General features: G+C 42.9%; 1 protein-coding gene across 2 annotated transcripts in view; it reads left to right on the plus strand.

The window, feature by feature from the left end:
• LOC115594764 (rho GTPase-activating protein 7-like) overlaps positions 1–23,654 on the plus strand; it is a 117,726-nt gene that overhangs the window by 91,084 nt on the left and 2,988 nt on the right. For both annotated transcript variants that reach the window (XM_030439012.1, XM_030439013.1), the window contains exons 8-16: positions 1,982–2,322; positions 8,239–8,415; positions 11,324–11,483; positions 11,590–11,788; positions 12,690–12,903; positions 17,605–17,719; positions 17,823–18,059; positions 18,269–18,498; positions 19,280–19,453. In XM_030439012.1, coding sequence (XP_030294872.1) covers positions 1,982–2,322; positions 8,239–8,415; positions 11,324–11,483; positions 11,590–11,788; positions 12,690–12,903; positions 17,605–17,719; positions 17,823–18,059; positions 18,269–18,498; positions 19,280–19,453 — 1,847 coding nt within the window. The remainder of the gene's footprint in view (positions 1–1,981; positions 2,323–8,238; positions 8,416–11,323; positions 11,484–11,589; positions 11,789–12,689; positions 12,904–17,604; positions 17,720–17,822; positions 18,060–18,268; positions 18,499–19,279; positions 19,454–23,654) is intronic.

The raw sequence follows: 23,654 nt of genomic DNA on the forward strand, positions 1-23,654 counted from the left end.
GAGAGAGAGAGAGAGACAGAGTGATTGATTAGTCACAGTTCAGGATCAACATGTGCGATAGATTATGGTCGTCTGTGCCCTCTGGTGACGGTTTTATGGAGTGACTTACCAATCAAATACGTATCAAAACACAACATCAGGAGCAGTCTGTCTCTCTCTCGTTGGCTCTGCTGCCTCTCCGCTAAAGAAAGAATAAAACCCCCGTAAAATAAAGTCAAATACAAAGACAGGTTACTCAATAAAGGACAGAGATTCTGCTGAGCTCAGCACCATACGGAGCTTCCCCATAAATCCGGGAATCATTTTGTGAGTGCTCGTATCAAACTCCATTTTTAGATTGAAACTATACAATCGTCTCTGACTACTCGCAGTATATTAATCATCTCAACCTCAGGAGTGTTTCTGTCTGGAGCCACTTGGGAGGGAAAAGTTGGAACCGTCTGTGACAAGAGGATGGCAGCCATGGAAGTAAAAGCTGACATAAAATATTATAGAAGTGATTAGGTAATGGCTTTTAAGGAACCAGTTATATAGATATATATTTTTTTTTACTCCTGTTCTTTGGGGAGACTGAGTGTAATACCCGTCCTCCAAAAAGTGACGTATTGCAATCAAATCCTTCATTTTGCAAAAAGTCCTAAAATCTGCTGAATCAGCCGTCTGAACAGAAAGTTTCAATAGCACGGTTTTTCTTTTTTTCTGCTTGTCGTCATTTTTTTCATTAAAGTAAGAGACATTAAACTGTCCGCGTCATCGAGAAACGTACTTGACTTGATCTGGCAAAGACGCTTTATTCTGAAAAATCTGGGAAACTGATTTTCTTAAAGGGACAGTGTGTAACGATTTAAGTAATTTATTAACTCAAATCAACGTCTTCGTCTTCATTGGTGTACAATTACCTCCGCCAACAATCTGACTTATCCTCCTGAGCGAAGAATTACCTATCTGAATATACACAGCACGGGCAAGCTCTATGGAGGCCGCCATGTCTTTCCGGTTTTAAAAAAACTATGGACTGCCGAGAGGGACACAAAGCACTACGTGGTACTACGTAGTAAGGCTAAACACGTTTTCGCTCAGAGCTAGCTTGACTGCGGAACTGAGAGGGAGCTCAGCGAAAGCACTCGTCACTAACAATAACAATAACTAACTACATCTTTACCTCATTACTTGAATCAGTAGAAACACTCGACGCTGTTGGGAAAGAGTCCATATTTTGAAAATGAGTTTCTTGTCCGTCAGGGCCACCGTAGCTTCCGGAACGTCTCCAACGTCTTCAGAACGGGAGGGGTGAGCAAAGGAGTGTTGCAATGTAGAACCTCACAGCTAGATGGCGCTAAATACTTGATATATTACACACTGTCCCTTTAAGATAACCAGGTTAAGTACTTTTAAGATTGCACAACTTCAATCTAATCGTCTAAGAAGTCAAATTTTCATCCTCACCTCAAACGACGGTCTCACGCTCGGCAGTCGTCTCCCACACACGACACGGTAAAATCTGACAAATGAACTCTACTTCTGTACAATCTGAAGAAACTGATCACCTCAAACTTACCAAGTAAAATCGACTATTAATTCTAAATTGGTAAAACTTAGCTTGCATAACTTAAATCGAATCGTCGAGTTGGGATAAGAGAAGTTCATGTTTTGGACCCGATAATTGGGTCTGTGCCTTTTGTTCCATCACTGATTTTTCTCGACCTTGAGACTAAGAATTGATTTTTTCCTCTAAATGTGTATCTGTTCCAGTTATTGGTTATCGTCTCCTTGGTTACTATTAATCATTATGGTATCAGTCCTGAAAAAAACACATCAGTCGACCCCAAATAACCAAGTAAAGTAGAATAAAGATTTCAAATTGTTTCAAACTCTTCCAACTTAGCTTTAATATTCTGCTTTACTTGGTAATTCTGAGGTAATTGGTTTCCTTGATGAAATGTTCCTTTAATTTTTCCCTACATTCTCTCCTCTCTCTCAGGTGAGTCGACTGTTGGCAGGTGAGGATGTTTTCTCGGCTCTGGACAGCGTTTTGGAGAGAATCAGCGACCTCCAACAACTCGTCTCCACCTGGTCTGAGAATCTATCCGAGGACGACTTTCAGAGAGGTTCCTCCTCCTCCACCTCCTCCTCCTCCTCCTCTTCCTCCTCGTCTTCCCCTTCTTCCTCCCAGGACTCACCTGCCCACGGCTCCTCCGCCGCCTCCCCTCGCCCCTCCTCCCCCAGAAACATCCACCTGGAGGAGGAGGAGGAGGAGAGCCGCGAGACGGTACCGGTGAACGGCGAGGAGCCGGAGACGGGATCGCCTCAACCGAGGAGCAGGTGAGGAAACTTGGACTGTAAAACTATTCAAGCAGTTATATCAAGTTTTATTTATAGAGCGCGTCATATTTCACAAGCAGTATAAGTCAAAGTGGTAAAAACAGATCATTAAAGAAAGTCGACACGGAAAACTCAATAACGCTGCGGTGACATTTAACTTCCTTGCCGCTGAAAGCCAATTTTCTTTTCTGGCAGCAAAACTCAGGTTGTGTAAATATAAAGTAATTAGCGGACACTTTTAATTGCTCTGGAGTTTTGTAAACAAGCCCTAATAATGACACTTAGAGGGGTTTGACGGTGGAGTCACTGCGAGGCACTCAAGATAAAAGCGGCGGCCTCGTGGCGAACAGTTCTGATCGTCTCTTTATGGAGCTGCTTTTACACGTCTTAGTTGTTGCAGTTGTTCTCATATACAGAGCAATAAAAAGTTATGAAGCCGCTCCTGAAATGTAAAGTCAAGCCGCATCATCAACGCGCTGAAGGACGCTGCTGGTTTCTCATTCTCAGCTCTGAATGTTTTACAGGCTCGGCTTTAATATAGGCGCCCGATTACGTGTGTCTGGATGTGCACCGTGCCGCGGTAACAGGCCGGCTCGAGGGACGGGGGCGTCTGTTCCACATGTACTATTCCCATTATTAATTATTTATGTCATAATGATTCCAGTAAGGATGTATTCTCCATTTACCCCTCACAAAACATATCTACATATATGAATATATAAGTAAACACACACAGTTTCCTTTCTGCAAACATGAATAAATAAATGTTAAAATCATGTGGTTGATCCCTTTACTTTTTAACCTGCTGATATTCTGAGGTTATACTAAGAATAACAGGCCAACAGTGTTTGATTTTAGAACTTCTTCTTGTGTGTTGAGGAGCTGCAGAGTTGATTTGTGATAAAATTGTAACCTGTACGGTACATTTAGTGCCACCTGGCAACTCCTCTGCTGAACTTTCCCTCCAATCTGGATGCTAACACCGCTAACCGCTCTTCTTCTGTGGTTAGCACTGTTGCCTCGCAGAAAGAAGGTCCTTCGGTGCAGAGTTTGCATGTTTTCCCAGTGCTTGCATGGATTTTCTCCGGGTTCTCCGGTTTCCCCCATACGGAAGAGGATTAGGGCCACATGTGAATTTTTTTTTTAGTTCTGACTTTAAAGTCAAAATTCTGAGAAAAAAGTCAGAATTCTGAGAAAAAAGTCAGAAGTCTGCACATGTAAAACATGTTTGAGTTCTGACTTTATTCTCAGACTTCTGACTTTTTCTCAGAATTCTGACTTTTTTCTCAGAATTCAGACTTTAATCTCAGAATTCTGACTTCTTTCTCAGAATTCTGAGAATAAAGTCAGAAGTCTGCACATGTGAAACATTTTTAAGTTCTGACTTTAATCTCAGAATTCTGAAAAAAAAAGTCAGAATTCAGACTTTATTCTCAGAATTCGGACTTTAATCTCAGAATTCTGAAAAAAAAGTCAGAATTCAGACTTTAATCTCAGAATTCTGAGATTGAAGTCAGAATTCCGAGAATAAAGTCAGAAGTCTGCACATGTAAAACATTTTGTAAGTTCTGACTTTTTTCTCAGAATTCTGAAAAAAAAAGTCAGAATTCAGACTTTATTCTTAGAATTCTGACTTCCTTTTCAGAATTCTGAGAATAAAGTCAGAAGTCTGCACATGTAAAACATTTTTAAGTTCTGACTTTTTTCTCAGACTTCTGGCTTTAAAGGTCCCATATTATGAAAAACTGACTTTTTCTGGTATTTGGGGTGTTATTGTGGGTCCATGGTGCTGCCACACACCTAGAAACTTTGAAAAAAGACTATCCGTGCTTTTTTGAGTGAGATACAGATATCTAAAGGGGTCCTGCCTGCAGTTTCCAGATACACCAGTCAAATTTGCTGCGGCTGTCGACGTCGACGGCCACTCATTTGCATATGGCTACCCCACTGCCCCTCCCTTCACCGCACGGTGTCTCCACCCACCAGGTACAGCTACCGTCTGGGAGATCCGCCATTACGCTATTGAAATCACCATGTCCAAGCTCAAGGAGAAGTGCGCTGTTGTTGGTTGCAAGGACCAGCACAAAACACTTCATCGTCTCCCTTGTGCAGAGGACAAAAGAGCAGCATGGATTGAATTTATTTTTGAGGCCAATGTCCCAGCTGAAGTTGGCAAAAAACTGTTCGTGTGTGCGAACCACTTTGACGCTGACTGTTTCACCAACTTGGTCCAGTACAAGGCAGGAGTAGTCGGCAGACTTGTACTCAAAGGAATACTTGCAGACCAAGGACATGTAAGTATACAAATAATGTGCTGTGTGTTCCTGTAGATAAGGCTGAACTCGTGTGTGATGTACTGTGTGTTTTACCATTGAGAACAAGGTATGGTTAGCGGCTAACCGCTAACGTTAGCTTCTCTGACCACACAAGTTAGTGCTACAGCAGAATCATTCTGTGTATTACATTTCTGATCTTGCACATTATGTAATGCGTGTCCTACGGAAATGTCTGCATGTGCAAGTATTTAGCTGTTTTTATTTAGCAATTTTACACTAACTAACCAAGCAGTGTCACATAGTACCAGCTAATGCTAACCGCGATCTTCCATGCTAATGCTAACCGCGAGCTAGTTCGCGATCAACACGGTCTCCACATGCAAACCCAGAGACCCGGTCGGTCAAGCGGCACAATCACACACCCTCCACCGGGTCTAAGTTTTCAGGATTTTGTGAAATAATGCATTTGAAAACGTTTTCTAAGCTGGAATATGTTGGCATAGGCCAGGGCGAAACCAGTGTACTGCTGAATGCTACACAGAGTTTAGATTCTCTGCCCGAGCCCGCCGCTATCTTCGGACGGGCCGGGCCGGACCGGGCCCTTGACCAAGTATTTGTGCTTTTTTGTTTTTAATAACAGCTAGAAAAACGCGCATCTCTCTCCTCCCTCCATTTTTGTGTTGCTGCGTGGTGTTACACGTGAGTTATCCTCATGGTAAAAACGTGACTTGAAACGTACGTGACATCACTCCCCGAGACGCAAGAAGAAAGCAAGAATATATATTTTTACTAAGGAAAATGACCAAAATAATTGTAATGCACAGTGACTTGAATAAATAACTTTAATCAGATCACTGGTTTGGAAATGTTAGATTACTCGTTACTGAAATAAAGAGGTCAGGTTAGAGTAACATAAGGCGTTGCAGCCTTTAGTGCTTGAATTATACTGTAACAGTGCTGTCATGTGTTACTCCTATCCATATCTGGGAATTCTGTGCAGGATAATTAAACTGTGATTACTTGTTGAGAACATTTTAAATTGTTTGCCCATTTCTTGCAATTGTTTTCATGTTTTATTGTCTTTTTACTGTTTAAGACTCTACCTGGCTGCACTGCATTACAGTGAGAAGGCTGATAGAGGACAAGCCACCACATCATCAGGAGATCCTCTTTTCAAACTGAGCTTTCTAAAGTCCAGGAAGGGAGAGTGCAGAGCCAAACCAGTGAAGACAGAGGCAACATTCCGTAAGTTTTACAATCTTTTATTTGAACCTCTCAAATTAAAATAAACATGGACACACAGGCATCACACAAAAGGTTGAACACAAACACTTAAAACTTAAAATCTGAATTATTTTAAGATGGTTTTCAAAATAAATAATAAGGAGAATGTATAAATAAGCAGTAATTAGGAGAAATAAGAGAAACTTTACAACACTGCAGCACAAGGCTTTTTGGTTCTACTGCAATTTTCCTGTGACCATACATTTTTGTTTATTGCACTGCAGACTGAGGTGATGCACTGTTGGACCTGCTCTCGAGAAGGTTTTCCAGGACCCTGCCCCATATGTGAAAGAGGTGCTGAAACTCATAATCCCTGAAGACCTCTCGGACCACACAGACAGGCAGCACAACTCTCACTCTCCACCCCAGAGAGCCCCAGCACCAGCTTACAAAGCTTCTGTAGGCTACATTGGCTGAACACAATTCAATATAAAGTCAGCACTGAATGTTTACACCCATGGCAACTAGATACTTTTTTTTGTTATTATTTTTTATATTGATATTGAAGTTAATATATAAAGTCAAACTGTTTCACTTCAGATATTTATTTTCTTGTTATTATTTCATTCATGTCAACACATGTTTACAAATGTTTCTTACAATAAAACATCTTTCCTAACTGTTCTGTGTTTTCATTGTTTGATATGTAATTTTCATGGTAATAAGTAAAAGATGAACCACAAGCAATGTAAGATAAAGGAATCAGTTATGTACTTTTCATCATAACACTTTTGCGATAAATTAATAGTATTTATGTGACTAAAAGCTTACTGCACTATTCCCCTCAGACGTAAAGGTCCATAGTCTGTCTGATAAATGTTCAGTGCATTCTGCAGTGCAGATACATTCAGGCAGACAGGTTACAGGCCAGGAGGGTCCACCATGCACGATGGTGGCTCAGGAAGCTGCTGTAGTCTTCGTGTAACCTAAAAATTATGAAAGGTAAGTGAGTGACGATAGATTAGAGAAAAGAGTGACAGAAAAATGACAACCATGTTTGCCCAGTGTTCACACTTAATTGTGGTATTTCCATACAGCAGATATTCTCAGGTTCTGTAGGCATTTGTACACAATTGCCACAGGAACACCTGCTTTTATACAGAAATTTTTATTATTCACTGGAAACTATAATCGCTAATCACGTCGCATTTTTTATTTTATAATATATCTAAAGTTTATAAACCGTTGTAACTGGTAAAAAAAAACAACCAATTCTGCTGGTAGAGAGGTGATGGGGGGGGGGGGCAACTGTGGCTTACTGAAAACTTGAAAATTGCTGGCAGTAGCTAATTACAGGTCGTCACTACAAATAAACAGGTTCTCAAGCAACGTACCTGGCTACATAAAGGTAAATAATAATATACGGTCACGCTTTTCTCTTGTAACTGCTATTGCTAAATTGCATCCGCGTTACTTCAGCTGGACAGCAGTAAACACCAGCCGAGGTTTGGCTAAGCTGTAAACACTTGAGGCAGGAGAAGGGGGCTGTTATTTGAAACAACGCGGGGCAGACGGCCAGTAAGCTCGTACAACTTTCGTTAGTCTGCAGTAACATAAAAGTAATGTCGAGGTGACAAACTTAACTACTAACCAATGAGAAGAATCAATGTTCGTTCTTACTTTCTTCTGGCGCATCTTGTTGTCCGGCGGCCATTACTTCCAGAAACTCCGCCGTTGCCATGGTTACATGATGCCGTCCTCACGTCTTCCGCAGGCAGGAAGAAGTGGGCGGCACCGTAGGCGGCGCGCAGTAGCTCATTAGCATTTAAAGGGAAAGGCACTGAAACAGGCCACCTGGAGCAGGGCTGTGAAACTGGTGTTTCAAGAACCCTGCTGTGCTCAATCCTTCAACTTATTTCGACCAAAGCATGTTACTAACATTCCATTTAGACTTCAAGGAACCATGTTAAGAAGCAGAAATGAGCATAATATGGGACCTTTAATCTCAGAATTCTGAAAAAAAGTCATAATTCTGACTTTAATCTCAGAATTGTGACTTTAAAGTCAGAACTAAAAAAAAAAATTCACATGTGGCCCTAATCCTCTTCTGTACCCCCACCATCAAAAACATGCACAGATTCTCCATCTTGACCAAAGGCGCTGGCTAAGATCTGGAGTTGGTCCCTGGGCGCTCATCGCTCTCTCGGGATGGAATAAACGCAGTGCAGCAGTTTCACTTCCTCATTATGAACATGGATCTCTCTTATTGGGGCATCTAAAGATCAGAACGTGAAGCTGTAATCCAGTAACTTAATATTTTCAGTAATGTCTCGAAGAATGTGTGTGAACTCCGGAGCATAATTAGTTCCTGTTTCTGTTGTTAATGCTAACATTATTTGTGCGCTTGCGTTTCCAGCAGAGTGAGCCAGCAGCTGCACTGGTCCAGTGAACAGAGCCTGCCCTCCCTTCCCACCAGTCCAGGAGTGGAGAACCAGTCCGTCTCCCAGTTCCTCCTGCTGCAGAAACTCTCGCTGCTCAAACTCACCGCTCTCATGGACAAATACTCCCCGTCCAGCAAGCAGGGCTGGAACTGGTAAGAAGTGTGAAAGGACGGCGCTTCAGTGGAGTTTTGGGGTGATTTCACGAGGGTTCGGCGGAGGTTTGGGAAAGTGTGAAGCAAAAATAAATCCGTGGAAAGTATTCCCAGATGTGTTGCTCCTGCACAGCTGCACGGAGAAACGTATCAAGGAAACCACTGCGGAAAGGAGGGCAGGTGGGTGGGCCGAGGGTAAATATTTCAGGCAGCCTGTTCAGAAGACTCATTCATTATTCATGGCTCAGGTGCAACCTTGCCTCGGCGTAAAACAACAACAGCATGCTTCAAGAGGAATAAACAACCCCGGAAAGGAGAGCGAGTGCCTCACCGCGAGTCTGTAATCCTGGCAAATCAGAGGGAAGTTCCTCTCTGCTCCATCGTTAGACTCGCTTTAGACTTTTTTACTTCTAAAGCAACTTTTTAGCTTTGTCTTATAATTAGTTTGAGATCAAACTGCGTCCTGTTTTAAACGCGGGATGTTTTCATTGCACTTTTTATTGACGTAGATGGATTTAACGAGATCAGCGCTCTGCTTCCTACACTGGTTGTGCAATAAGCTCTCGTGCCAAATTGACACAAATTCATTTTTTTTTCAGAATAATAAAAACATTGAGATATCCTGCTTGTTTACTTAACGTTTGAATTTACAGATGTGTTCTGAGAAAACACACGAGCTGCTTGTTTTCTGCTTTGGTAGAAAACCAATTAGCTTTTTTTTTTGCCAAGGTTGTTACGCTCAATGAGATCAGGCTGAATGTGGGAGCTGAGCGTCGAACAGAAAACCCTCCTGAAACGACTCCTCGTGGATATTACTCTTTTCATTTTCAGGATCAATCGTGGAATAACAGTCGCTCTGCGGCAGCAGGTTGAAAAGCACCAGGGAGGTTACCTGTAGGTTTAGCACTTCATACTGCTCCATTTAGCAGAGTTTAGACTTTAATGAGTCACATTAAAGGGAGGGGAAATTAATGGAAATCATGTGAGACCTCATCTCGAAGGATGAAAAGGGGAAAATATCAAATTATAATTTGTTTCAACAAAGGACGAGTTTTAAATGAACACAAACTCTGAAGTGCAAATTACCTGTTCCTTAACCTGAACACATCGTCTGCTTTCACCCCACAAAGTACACGTATGTTAAGTTACATTACTGTTGAGTTGTTCAGAGTGTTTAGGCTGATTTAAGGAGGATTTAGTTGTAGTGCAATAACTTTAGCCGATGCCACCTCATGAGTTGAAAGTTGAGGTTGAAATCCAGAACAAATAATGTACTTTTATATGATTTAAGTAAAATATCATGTCAATATCCAAACTCGTGATGAAGGAAAATCCTCATTGGGTAGCTGGCTGAATTTTATCTACTCAAGTTTATAGAAAAACATGTTAGGGGCCTGTTGAAGTATGCTAGCAAACGTTAGCCTCATGGGCTAGAATATTTACCGTTCCTTGGCAGCAACGTCAGGCGCTCCACGATGCCTCGCTCATTAGTTGTTGAGGTTAGAAAGAACAGATGTAATCATCCAGATTTTAAAGACTGTAAATATCAATCATGGCTTAAAACTGGATCGGTAAACCCCTCAAATTAGAAAAGTATTCTGTGTTGAACGGGGAAAAACCCTAGATAATATGAATCCAACATACTGTATTATAGCAGAGATTCAGTCATAAAAAGATATATATATTTAAACCTAACATAAAATTGATGAGGGGCTGGATCCAAAACATTTTAATCAAAAGACGGACACAACTCAACAGTCACGTCTCGCTAAAGGTCAGACATTAATGTGAAACTCTCGCCAAAAAGCAACCGAGGCTTTATTTGTGATTGAATATGAGTCAAATCAATTAGCTTGCCCGAAAACGAAACTACAGCAAGCCTTAAAAGTGCCTCTTTCCTCATAATTATGCATTTTCACAAAGGTTTGACTCATATTCAATCACAAATAAAGCCTCGGTTGCTTTTTGGTGAGAGTTTCTCTTTAAGTTTGAGCTCTAAAGCCCCGTTAGACCAACTCCTCCAGCAATCAGAAGAAAATCTCTTCATGCTTCAACAATTAGCTGCTGTCATTTCACTGGTGATGCCAAAGCAAGTATCAGACAATTAAAAAGTACAGCAGTTCGCCACTGATTGGTTGACACTCTGAGACTCTTCCCTCAAAAAGGGCTGCTGTTAAATTTAGAGGAAAAACCAGAAAGAGGTCTGAAAGCACTCAGAGTGCCGGTGAGCTGACCTTTTCTCTGTGACTGTGCACTTACCGGGCTGCCATGTAACTTTTAGGCGGATGAGTAAAGTAGAGAAGGGATTTCATCGCTGATTGTTGGAGTGCTTCGGATCCCTCGTATTAAACACGACTATTACAAGACTGCACATTTAGCCAGAGTGCACTCTGCCCTGCAGCTTAACAGAGTTAAAAGCTAAAAAGCATTGCGGCGTTCGTGCAGTTTTCACAAAGGTTGACTTTTTAGAGGCCCCCACATCTGGACCCACGTAAGTGTCCAACCGAAAATGAAATAGAATAAAATAGTCAGTGGTTTAACAGTTAAAATGTTGCTGATTTCAGTTGTGAAAGACGAGGAAACTTCAGCGCAGTAACAACAATCTGTTTGATCGACGTCCATTTCTTCTCCACGCCTGTATGTTCTTCGTGCAGAGCTGATTTGAATGGCAAACACATTTTTAGCAATCACTGGGGACTCGTGTTATCAAAAAGTGTTTATTTGGCTCTTCCTTCAAAAGGAAACACATCCAACAGCAGCCAAGTTGAGCATTTTTACACACTTGACTGCTTGAGATTACAAACTCCCTCGAGATGTGCGAAACCATTCCTGAGCTTTCTTTAACTTTCTGACTTTTTCCTCGGTGCTGTTTGATTGTTGAGTGTGAGACTTTCTCTGTCACCTGTAGGACTGTTCCTAAACCGCCGAGGAAGACCAAGGTGACGGAGGTGAAAGGTCGGCGGGTCTTCGGGGTTCCTCTGCTCGTCAGCGTCCAGCAGACCGGAGAGCCTCTTCCTCCCAGCATCCTCAGAGCGCTGGTCTACCTGAGGACCGAGTGTTTGGACCAGGTCCGATTGAAATAAATGTCATGATAGAGTTTTTCTTATTCGATTCTTTGAGACCACCAATAAGACATTTGTATCGGGAGTTCATTTGTGCTGTGTTTTCTCTCAGGTCGGTCTTTTCCGGAAGTCAGGGGTGAAGTCTCGTATCCAGTACCTCCGTGAGCTGTTGGAGTCGGACCCGGACGGCGTTTCATACGACAGCCAGTCAGCCTTCGACGTGGCCGACATGGTGAAGCAGTACTTCAGAGACCTGCCAGAACCCGTCTTCAGCAGCAGGCTCTGCGAATCCTTCCTGCACATTTACCAATGTGAGCAGCTACTACACTCATCATTATTTTAATTTATGTGTGAAACTAAATGAAATACTGTTTTGGCAGATTTTCTTCTTTTTTTTTTTTTATGGCTCATTTTGCAAAATCTTTGTTTTTTGTCTCTCGTACCAAAACTTTTTTAGATGTTTAAAAAAAAACATCTTCTGGAAAAAAATAATATTTTTTTGTATTTTTGATTTCTTGTAAGGCATTTTTTTCTTTTTAATTTGGTAGAAAAATTGGGATTTTTTTTTTTTTCAAGAAGACATGTTTGTTCTTTCTTTTGCCGACCAAAACTTTTTTACACGTCTTCAAGTAAAAAAAATGTTGTTGACCCTCCCAAATAAACAAACACAATGATAAATAGAATAAATAACAAAGAATAAAAAAACACTCAAAAAGTCAGGATGTTTTTTTTTTCTGCACATTTCTTTTTTTTTTTTTTAAGTGTTTCTTTTTTATTTATTTTTATTTTTTTATTTGTTATTTATTATTTTTATTATTGTGTTTGTTTATTTTCGCCGTCCTTTTCACTCAATTTCACGCATCAAAAACATTTTGGGGGTGTATTTTTTATCATTTGTGAATTTTTTTTTGTGTCGAAAAGTTTTTGGCCAGATAATTTCATACTTATTTATTTTGTATACCTCATTAAGAGTTTGTTTTTTACCCCCAACAAAACTTTTGTCTTTACTCGGTTTTGATTGATGATTTTTTTTCCTCCTGAATTTGTTTTTTTCATAATTACAATACTTTTATTATTTCTCATGGCTTATTAACTTCATTTGTTGTACAGACTTAAGGGATATGAAGCAGTTGAAGAAATCCCAGTGAGCAGAAACATCAATGTGGCGTTCAAGTGCTCAGATATTCACTGGTTAACTTTTTCTGTTTTCAGATTTTCCAAAGGATCAGCAGCTGGTTGCAGCTCAGGCGGCCATCTTGCTGCTTCCTGACGAGAACAGGGAGGCGCTGCGGACACTGCTGTTCTTCCTGCGGGACGTGGTGGCCTGCGTGGACGAGAACCAAATGACCCCGACCAACATCGCCGTTTGTCTGGCGCCGTCGCTGTTCCACCTCAACACCCTGAAGAGAGACGCCAACGCACCGAGGTGAGCTGAGACCGCAGACGCCGCCATGTTGCCTCCGATTTACTCTGTTAACGCTCTCTTAGTTTCAGCACACATCTCAGTAAAAGATGGAAATGAGTTTAGGATGTGTGACCCACATTTTCACGGTTACATAAGTCTCAGCAGCGGTTACATAATCCTCTGCTGTAGGTGTGGAGTCCACTCTGTGTGTTGATACTGGTTCTGTTGGACCGAAGAACAAAACAATCATAACAACTCAAACACTTCCCCAAGTCTCAGCTCAGTAACCGCACATTGTTTATGTGACGTGTCATCTGGAGTTTATTTTCCCATCAGTGCTGTGCTTTTCATGAATCCATGTGTCCTTGAACACATCACGAAGGGTGGCTGTAAGAATTATCCCCTGGAAACAAATAAAACTCACACAGTTCTGACTGGTTTCACTCTGAGCTTCAGGTCTCTCTACATGCTGGTGTTTATAGTCGACTGAAGTGAAGAGACCACATTCCCACGGCGGCCATTTTCCTGTGATGTCACACTCAGGGTGGGGAGCTCAGCTGTTGTGCTGCTGCGTTTCGGTTTGCAGCTCGTATAAACGCAGGTAGTCGTAGATAAAACAACTAATTTGATAACCCGTTAGCCGACGTTAGCATTCAGCAGCTTCCTCTCTAACGTTACTTTGTGATTACATCCAGTACGTTTCACTTCCAGGGTTGACGAAGCGTGTTGAGATGTCCCGTCATATCATGTGACACAATAATGTGAGCTAGGAAGTGGCTGAATGCTAACGTTAGTTGTTGTCCAGCGGAAGCTAACAGGTGATCAAACACGCTGTTGTACCTTAAAGGGATATTCCGGTGTAAGTTTAATCCATGGTCTAAATCACAGTGAAACTGTGTCAGACTCCCTCTTAAGAGATCAAGTTAGCAAACCGCTGATTTACGGAGTTTTATCAACCTCAGAAACGACCGCACGACAACAATACACTGCAGTAAATGGATCCAAATATAAACCGCCACCAAAAAGCCACAAATAATGTTCAGAACAGCACCAAACTTCAGCAACAGTACAAATAGGGTCTCAGCACATAGTCCGGGGCATCTAACCTCCGCTAGCTTAGCTGGATTTCTATTGTGAAGCTAAAAACAGAGTTCAACTCTCCTCCATCAGCTTCCGGGTCGGGGAAGTCCCGACGCGACGATTACCGAGTGTGGTTAGAAATGCTCAATTCCGTTCTTTTCCCTGTCCGCTCTCGATAATAACTGTTATAAACTGGCAGGTAAGACACATATGAACTTTGATTGCTTTTCCATGGAGTCATAATCATACATTTTCATCCATGAGCCGCGGAACTCTACTGCACTCGGTAATCGACTCGTCGGGACTTCCCGTCAACAGGAAGCTGCTGCAGAAGAGTGGTAAATTTAGTCAGCTTTTCAGTAGAAATCCAGCTAAGCTAGCGGAGGTTAGATGCCCCGGACTATGTGCTGAGACCCTATTTGTACTGTTGCTGAAGTTTGGTGCTGTTCTGAGCATTATTTGTGGCTTTTTGGTGGCGGTTTATATTTGGATCCATTTACTGCAGTGTATTGTTGTCGTGCGGTCGTTTCTGAGGTTGATAAAACTCCGTAAATTAGCGGTCTGCTAACTTGATCTCTCGAGAGGGAGTCTAACACAGTTTCACGGTGTGTTAGACCATGGATTAAATTTACACCGGAATATCCCTTTCAAATCCACCTGCTGTCTCGCCATGTTTCACGTTTGTACGTATTGGCGACATGCAGCACAGCAGAGCGATATTTGCGCTTCCTCCCGTGAGTGATGTCAGAGGAAAATGGTCACCTATGGAAGGTGGGATACAAATGTTTATAAAATAGACCTATAATTAAAGAGTACAGACTCTATAGTGATCTAATGATTAGTTTCATTGGTGAATATTTCCTCGATTGATCATTTTTTTTGGTTTGGTCTTTAAAATGATGAAAAGTATCGATCAGTGTTTCCAAAAGTCTGACGACTCACTTACTTTGACTTCATCGTGATTAACGTTTAAATCTAAGTCCCGGCCTTCGCCTCAGACGCTGACTTCACCCTCGGTTGATGTGTGTGTGTGTGTGTGTGTCGGAATGTGTGTGTGTTAGCCGTCACACCCGGCCGGTTGACATTTAGCTGCCATGGAAACGTGTTTTTCTTCCTCCTTTTGTTGCTTCATTAGAGGCCCGTGTTTCCAAACTTCTCCGTTCTCACAGCTGACATCACCTCTGGATCCGGTCCAGCTGTAACACACACACACACACACACACACACACACAGAGACACACACACACTTTGTCTCTGTAATGAAAAGCTGTCAGCACAGTTTACACTGAGAGCGCGTTACATAACCTCCACCAATTTCCATCTGGCCGCAGCTTCCCTCCCTGATATGAAAGATATTCTCTATCTGCTCTCCGGCTGAAAAGGACGTTATAAACGGGCGAGAGAGGAGAGAGAGAAAGAGGGAGAGAGGGGTGAGTGACAGAGCGAGGGAGGGAAGATAAAGAGAGAGGACAGAGTGAGGCTGTCCAGAATGATAATGGCCGTTGCAGTTGGTGGTTTGTATTATTGGGAAATGAGCTTAATTATTAGGAGACGCTCAGGAGTCCCATCAGCGTCTGCAGCCCGTTTATCTGAGCTCAGTTTGTTCTGCTCAAGGTCTTCACTTGATTCAAGCGCTGCTGCGTCGTCCCTCAGCATCAGAGGAGGAAAACTTACAGTCACTCTCATTTTAAAAACAATATGTGTTAAAACATGCTGTGACACGTGTTCCTCCGTGTCACGTTCAATGTCTCGATGTCATCATGGAGGCCAGCGACAGTGTTTCTGTGGTCACTTTATTAATATCATCGCTTTCAAACTCAACAACGGTTCAGTAATGTTACGGATGGATGGAAGAAACATTTACGATTTTATTGAAAAAATCAATTTTCTTTTGTTTTCTTTTGTTGTTATTTTTCCTTTCTCTTGCCAACATTTCACTCGGTTTCACACAGAAAAAAAAAACAAAAAACAAAACTTTTTTTTCACATATTTTAATTAATCAATTTTTAACACTTTTTCTCACACGAAAAGAAAAATCCAGATTTTTTTTTCCATGACAAATAAAAAAATGTAATTAATACATTTTCAGGATTTTTCCACGGAAAAAAAAATTTATTAACTTTTTTTTACGCTTGGTTTCACAAATAAACAATAAAAAAATCTCCTTTTTTATTTGTCAACCAAAGTGAAAAAAAAAATTGTCAGAATTTTCCTGATTTATTTTTATTTTTATTTTTTTACAAAATGTAAATTTTCAACATTTTCATACATTTGTTCTGCCACATTTGTTCTGTTGACTGAATGAAACCTCATAAATAAAATAAAATAAACGTTCAGTCGTGTCCTGAAGCAGCTGCGTTCTGTAGTTCTGATCAAACAAACAGGAGGAAACAGTGCGTTGGTTCTGGACTAGTTGTGAGCGTCAGACTAATTTGTGTATTTAAGTGTTTGTGGCAGCAACACGATGTGTGTGAAAGCCAAAATAGGAAAATTAAAATTATTAAACATGTCAAGCATAGCAGGCTTTATTATTGTGCTTCAAACTGGCTTTCTGTATTTTCTTCTTCTCTTACGTGATCGTCCATCTTTTTTCCTTTTCTCTCTTTTCTCTCATCTTTTTTTCCCCCCATCCACCATCACTCTCTCAGTTTCCTCTTCTTCCTCCTCTTCCTCCCGATACCTCCCACACCCTTTCCTCGTTCTCCTCCTCCTCCCTGTGTTTCCTGTAACATCACTCTCCGTTCTCTAGCTCCTCCTGAACTTTCCTCCCTTCCTTTCCATCTCCACCTCTTCCTCGTTCCACTGTGACTCTGTTCCTGGACGTCCCGGCCTGTCAGACGTCATGTCACACTTTCTGCCACAGATCTGTGAGATCTCATCTTCACACTCGTGTTCCTGCTCCGACAGAACTCCCCATCCTACGGAGATGTAAACTTCATAACGGTCTCACCACGTGTCCGACCGGCTCAGCTCGGGTTCAGTGTTGGTTTCTAATTTTCCAGTTTTGCGTCTGCTGTTAGATTCAACAAAACGCTGCTTTTAACCTTTCCTTCGTCATCGGAACTGAATCAAGCTGAAAGATAAAACACAATTTGAATATTAAATCTAATAAAACAACTTCCTGTGATTCTGCCAGTTTCCAGTAAACCTCAGCAGCGTGAAGGATTTCCAGAACAACCTGAATCTGTCAGCTGCTGTAATGGTGACGCTGATTCCTGCCTGACCGGCAGAATGACTTCCTGCGCGTGAAGCTGCCGTCGCTGCCGCGAAGGCGACGACTCACGTGTTTCAAAAACACATTAAATGTAAAGAGGAGCAGATTTGTGGCCCGATAATCACAGATAATCACCTCACGACCCCCCCGGGTTTATCTGCTGACACCTTGGGGCTGAAAACGATTCTGTATCATCACAAAGACGCATCACACTGAGCCGTCTCTGCAGGAGAAAGACACAAATACTCTTATAATCAGTGTCACATGATCAGAGACAACAGAGAACAAGGTCAAATAAACCTACAACAACCAGAATGCACTGCGCCGCACAAACAGCATCATGGTACATCCAGTCAATCTGTTTCCTGACTTTAATTGGAGACAGTGAAAGTAACACTGTTCCTCGTTCTGTGTTGTTGCGGCTGCAGGTCCAGTCACAGGAAGTACAGCCTGGGACGCCCGGACCAGCGGGACCTGAGCGAGAACCTGGCCGCCACGCAGGGCCTCGCCAACATGATCACCGAGGCCCAGAGACTCTTCCAGGTACAGAAGATACAACACGAGCTGAGCTTCCTAATAACCACACAGAGCGAACAAAACAAAGTGTAATACAGTCAGAATGTTAATAATAAAGTGTTTTCTGTAGCTTCCAGAGTTCTGGCCCGGTCAGAGTTTAAGTCCCGCCGGCCCCCCTGACGACTCCCCCTCTGAGGAGGGAGGAGGCCCGGTGTCCCCCGGTCAGAGTGGAGGTGAGGAGGAGATGGAGGAGAGGAGGAGCAAACTGCAGCTGAGCACCCAGCACCTCCTGAAGGAGGCCCGGGAGAAGAGCCGAGGCTGGGAGAGCCACCCGGCTCCGGAGCTCGTGGAGCTGAGCTTCAAGAAGGTAACCTGGAGGTTCCTGTCTGGATGTTGGAGCGTCCTGTTAGTGTTCGGTTTTATTAAAAGCGTGGAAACAAGTTGTGAGACAGCCCCATGAAATAAGTTGAAATCTTTGGAAATCTTTAATAAGTGTTAGGAAGCCACAGTTTGAGCTCGTAGGAGGGAAGCAGACGAACATCTGAGCAGAGATCTTTCATTTCCTCTCGTCTTCAGATGGACGACGGCTGCCCGCTGTGGATGTGGCGCGGCTCCGTGGAGGTGGAGGCCCCGCAGAAGGAGCTGCTCCACCGGCTGCTGAGGGAGCAGGAGCTGTGGGAGGGAGGCCTACGTCAGGCCACGGTCATCCAGACCTTGTCCAAGGACGCCGAAGTCTACCGCTGCCTCCTCCAGGGCCAGGGCCACGGCCTGGGCAGCCGCCCCCAACAGGAGCACCTGCTGCTCAGGTAATGAGGCACGGCGAGCCCCGGGCTTCACGGGCCTCTGGGCCTTAACCTGCTGAGCGCTGCTGAGCGCTACAGAGCGGCGAGGACGGACGAGTCAGAGCCAAAAATACTCTGGAAAAGTCAGTTTGATTTAGAGTCGGTGTTGTTTCTGCGTCTGCGAGGTTTGATGAAACTTTAATCGTCGCCTGCAGTCAGACGAGCGACGACAGTGTCTGTGTTCACAGCTGAACCACATCACAGTGTGTTAGCTGCGCGTCTCCTTCCTTTATGAGCGCGTACATTAACTTCATATAGCCCTGAGTGAGGCAGAACATCAACACGGCTGCATTCAAACAAGCAAATCTCACAAGAGAAGGAATCACAGAAAAAGAACAAAAGCCAGAATGTGTTCGTCCGTCTCAGCTGCGAACACACTGGTTGAAGACGTGAATCTTTAAAGACAAACATGTTTTATTTTTGAAAAGGTTCAGTAGTTTCCTGGAACAGCTGCTCACTGCAGTTTTTACCTGGTAACCAGGAGGAAACAGCGTATTTATTGAGGACTATTTTACGCGGCGGATTGATCCACATTTGGTGCTCTTGTGAGTATTGAGGGCAGCAGAGTGACGTGTTTTTAACAGGGTTTGGAATAATGTGATGGAGCTCTGAGTCACAGAGGAAACTGTTTTTAATTTCAGTTTCATGGAACTTTATCGACACAGGAAACAGATGATTACAGCGTCAGAGCGAGTACAGAAACAAAGACTCTACCTCCTGATAATCTCTCCTCTGTCCTCCTCAGGACGTGGCAGGCCGACCCGTCCTCCGGCCCTCTGTACCTGTCCTCGGTATCCACGGAGCACCCTGAGGTGCTGTCGGAGGGGGTGAGGGCCCACGTCCACGCCTGCCTCTACCTGCTGGAGCCCACCGGAGTGAGGAAGACCCGACTGACCCACCTCTGTCGGACGGATACCAGGTGAGGACGGCTGCAGAGGGAAGAGACGTAGAAGCTGCAGAACAGATCGTTAGCAGATCGTTCAGTGTTTGGTCTTTTCAGGAAATACGACACAAAAGGAATATTCTCTAAATTGTGCAGTTTCATTAGTCCTCTGCTGACACACAAATAAGATGGAGGTGAAAAATGGAGCGTTAAAATACGATGTTTAAAAACTTCTCATCATCGTTGCTGCAGATGTTAGAGAGACGTTTTTAGATTTTTTTGAGCGTATTTTTGGCACGAATCCTGCTTAAGTTCAGAAGTTGTTTGTAAAAGTTTCTGCCTGAGGATCTGTAGACGGAGCTGTGTCAGAGGCGTTGACTCGTCCACCTCACAGACTGCTGATCGACACCCTCGTCTAAATCCTGGATCACTCTTTATAAAAATCTAAATTTTTCTTGTGGAAAAAATGTTTAAATTCTTCTAGAAGTGCTCAGAAAAATGCTGATTAGAGTTCAGACTTTAAGACTTTCACTCAAGTACTGTCCATATGTGACTTTCGGTTTTATCAAAGTAATATTTCAACACGATATCGTAGCTTTATAATTATTTATTGTAAGTTTTACAACACTGACGCTTAAAAAAAGTGAAAACTGTTCGTAGGCAGAAAGCTCGGCTCTAAAACCAAAAGTATTGATAGTATCGGTTTAAAAAGTTGGTTGAAATGGCCCTTTAAACCATTTCCCACGTCGTTAACGAGCACATGTTCATTAACGAGTCAAATGATTCCTGTCTGTAATCTGTAATCACAAGTTTTACAACCCAAAAGAAGCTTTTAATTTGTTTCAGTGTTCGTAGTTTCTCACTTCTCACCTCTGCGCTGAAAGACCGATCAATCAAGACGGCAGAGTTGAACCCGGTGCTGATGAGTTCATATAATCTGTCCGCATCATTAAAATGTCAGAATGGTCCTTAAAGGAACAAAGACAGAAGTGAAACAAGGGCGAAGTGAGCTGCAGGAGCTTCAGAGAGGATTTGAGGCCGTGAGAAGCCCATTAAAAGAAATATCTGGAGAGAGCGCTTAGTCCGTCTCATCCGTCTTAATTGAGCCGCGTTCTGTGATTCTGACCTCTGCCGGCATCTATCTGCAGCTCCATCACCACCACCTCCCTGTAGGTGAGGAGGAGGAGGAGGAGGAGGAGGAGGGGGAGGAGGAGGAGGAGGCGGCCCTCCCTCTCATGATTCATGCCCTTTGAAACTAAGTTGCTGCAGATTTTCTGCTGCTTACATGATCAATTTGACTCTCGGCGGGGCCCCGCAGCTCTATTTGTCTCCGCTGATTAAATGAAATGAAGCTCAGCGCGACAGAAAACAGGTGGCAGCAGCAGCTCGCTCACACCGGCCGGCCTCAGAGCGTCTCATTTAACTGCAGCCCGAAGAACGAGCTGCAGGAGGAAGACGCTGCAGGTCTGAGAGCGTTAACGCCGCCGCCGCTTCTTCTTCTTCTGCACAGACTCAGAGTGAAGGCCTGCTGTGTTCTTACCTGCAGGATCGGACTGATGAGGTGGAACATAAAGTTGATGTTTTCTTTCGCTTGACAAAACATTTGTTTTCTCATTTTCACACCTTTTCAAAGATGAAAACATAAAGCAAACCTGTTTTCACACAGGAGACATGTTTGCTTTTTGTTTTTTTGTTTTTTTCGGTGAAAACACAAGAAAAAAAAGATCTAATATTCTTTTTTTTTCAGGTGTGAAAGTGAGTGAACAAAAGAAATCGATTTTTCTGGTGGAAAAAAATTGTACACGGAAAAAAAGGAAAAATCCACCTGAGGAATCAGAATTCTTTTTTTTTTTTTTTTTTTACGTTTGAGTTGTAAAACTTTTTCTTTTTTCTTCCACGTGTGTTTTGCCATTAGAATCTTTCCAAGTTGTTTTTTTTCCCATCTGTGAAAACAGTCACACAAAAAAAACAAGAAGAAGAAGAAGAAGATCAGACAAACAACATTTTTTTTCATGCGTGAAACCGAAAACAAGTTCTCGCAGATGCAAAAAAAACTTGTGTAATAAATAAAATTTGGCTTAAAAACTTTGTCTCCCTCTGAAAGGGAAACAAATATTTATTATTCTTTAAACATGAAATTAAGAATAAATTAAGAATTTAGAAAATAGATCACAAGATAAACAAAAAAAATAACGTGTCCTCTCTTGGCCCATCAGGGCTTCCGTATCACACAGACTTGCTGGGAGAATTTCAAAATAAAGGCGCATCTTAAAAATGATCATACAGATCGATGTGTTTACTTTCCGTCGATCACACTGATCAGTTGATGAGTGAATCTGCTGAAGCTGCTTCACGTCTTCTGCAGATTTTAGGTTTACATTTCCGGCTCCCAGCAGAACGTTCCCTCACACAGGTCACCATTAAAAACATAATAAAAGTTCTGTTCCACAGCGGCTCCAGATGGACCGCGGTCCAAACAAAACATCCTCGGTGCTCCTCGCTCTCTCGCTGAGGCCGTGACGCGTTTCATTTCCTTCTGGAGGCGATAGGATCGCTTTCACAGGCCCGAACTGTAAAAAGCCCCGTTGACCTTGATGATGCGGCGGATCTGTTGTCTCGCCTTAAAACCCAACAAGCACTTAAAATGACTGTCACAGCACATAAGTCCAGGACAGCCTGGCACCAGACGGACAGCTGGAGCTCATGAGAGGAAATTAAAGGCGAGAGGAGGCGGCAGACAAAAGGAGGGGTGGAGGCCTCCGTCCCTCGGGGTGTTTCACTTCTTTCTTACGTGATCAGTGTTGCGTAACGGGCCGACGTGGCTCAGACGCCTGCTGGTTGCCTTCAAATGAGTTTGGAAACGAGGCTTATTTCACCGCCGCTTCTCTGGATAACAGTTTCAGCTAAATGCCCCGAAATGTGAATGTGCGCGCGCTCGATAACAGCGGCGGTTTCGGCTCTCGGCCGTCCCGCTATCACTGCACACACACACACACACACACACACACACACACATCAGAAAAATTAAAAAGAGACACGCGGCTGCGAGTGTGTGCTGACGGGATCCTGCTCAGTTCAGTCGTAATGGGCCGACTAAAAGCCCGCTGAGATAATCACACAGTTATAGATCAAATCTGTCTTCGCCGCTCCTCTTTTTAATGTCACGAGTCACCACTTTCATTCCCAAACGCTTCGATACCGGTCGGGTCCGCTTCACACGGGAGCTCCACGGAATTAAAAACTACCCGCACCAAAGTGAGTAAATCAGAAACACGACTGACCTTCAGGATTTAACGTCGCCGAATCGGAGTTACGACTCTGATTTCAGTTGGAAATGATCAGACACCGATCTCAAATTACGACAATAAGAGAAAGTGATTGGACCGTATTTCATTCTGAGGAAGCAACGCGAGATTCTGAGTGTCTTCCAGTTCTCATTTATCCAAAATTGTCAGACTACTAATGTGAAATTAAAGTCAAAATGTGTATAATTTTAAAAGGTCCAGCGCGCAAATCATCACACAGTCTCCGGAGAACAAGTTCTGTAGCGCACGACGACTTTTCTGGAGCTGGTTTGTTTGTTTTACAGCCGGTCCGTTGTTCTCCACGTCTACAGAAGCCTCGAGAAACTGGTTTAAAAAGATGTTATTTACACTTTTTACATCAGAAATCTTCTCTGTAGCTGCGATGCTAAAAGCGTTAGCGCTGGCTTCTGTCTGATGTAAGAACTGGACTGAGCATTGAGGGTGTTGATAACGTCTTTTCAAATCAATTTGGAGTCTTGTGGAGACTTGAATCGCACCAGACGAGCTGTACAGATGAATTTTTATGTTATTTCTGCTTTTGCTTCAGTTGTTTAGCAGAACGCTGCAACTCTGTTTTGCTGTGAAGCTCCAGAAATGTTTCATGGACTACGAAACTTCAGCTGACTTTCCATCAGCGTGGCGGGAGGAGATGACTGAGTTTTCTTTTACTTTTGGGTGAATCTATCCTTTAAATTTTTATCAGTTTTTCATAACTTACAACTTTATTAAACCAAAATCAGAGTCGTTTTTTAGATTTAGGGGCGATAAATCCTCACGGTCAGTCGTATTATTACTTTTTCTTTTTGTGATGACAAAATATTCATTTCTGCCACGACCCAGAATGTCTCATCAACACACGAGGATGTTCGTCTCTCTCTCTGCGATGAATCATCCAGCAGCAGAGTTCAGGACATTTTTCACAAAGTTTCCAC

This window comes from Sparus aurata, chromosome 13, assembly GCF_900880675.1.
Source record: "Sparus aurata chromosome 13, fSpaAur1.1, whole genome shotgun sequence".
Classification (NCBI taxonomy): Eukaryota; Metazoa; Chordata; class Actinopteri; order Spariformes; family Sparidae; genus Sparus; species Sparus aurata.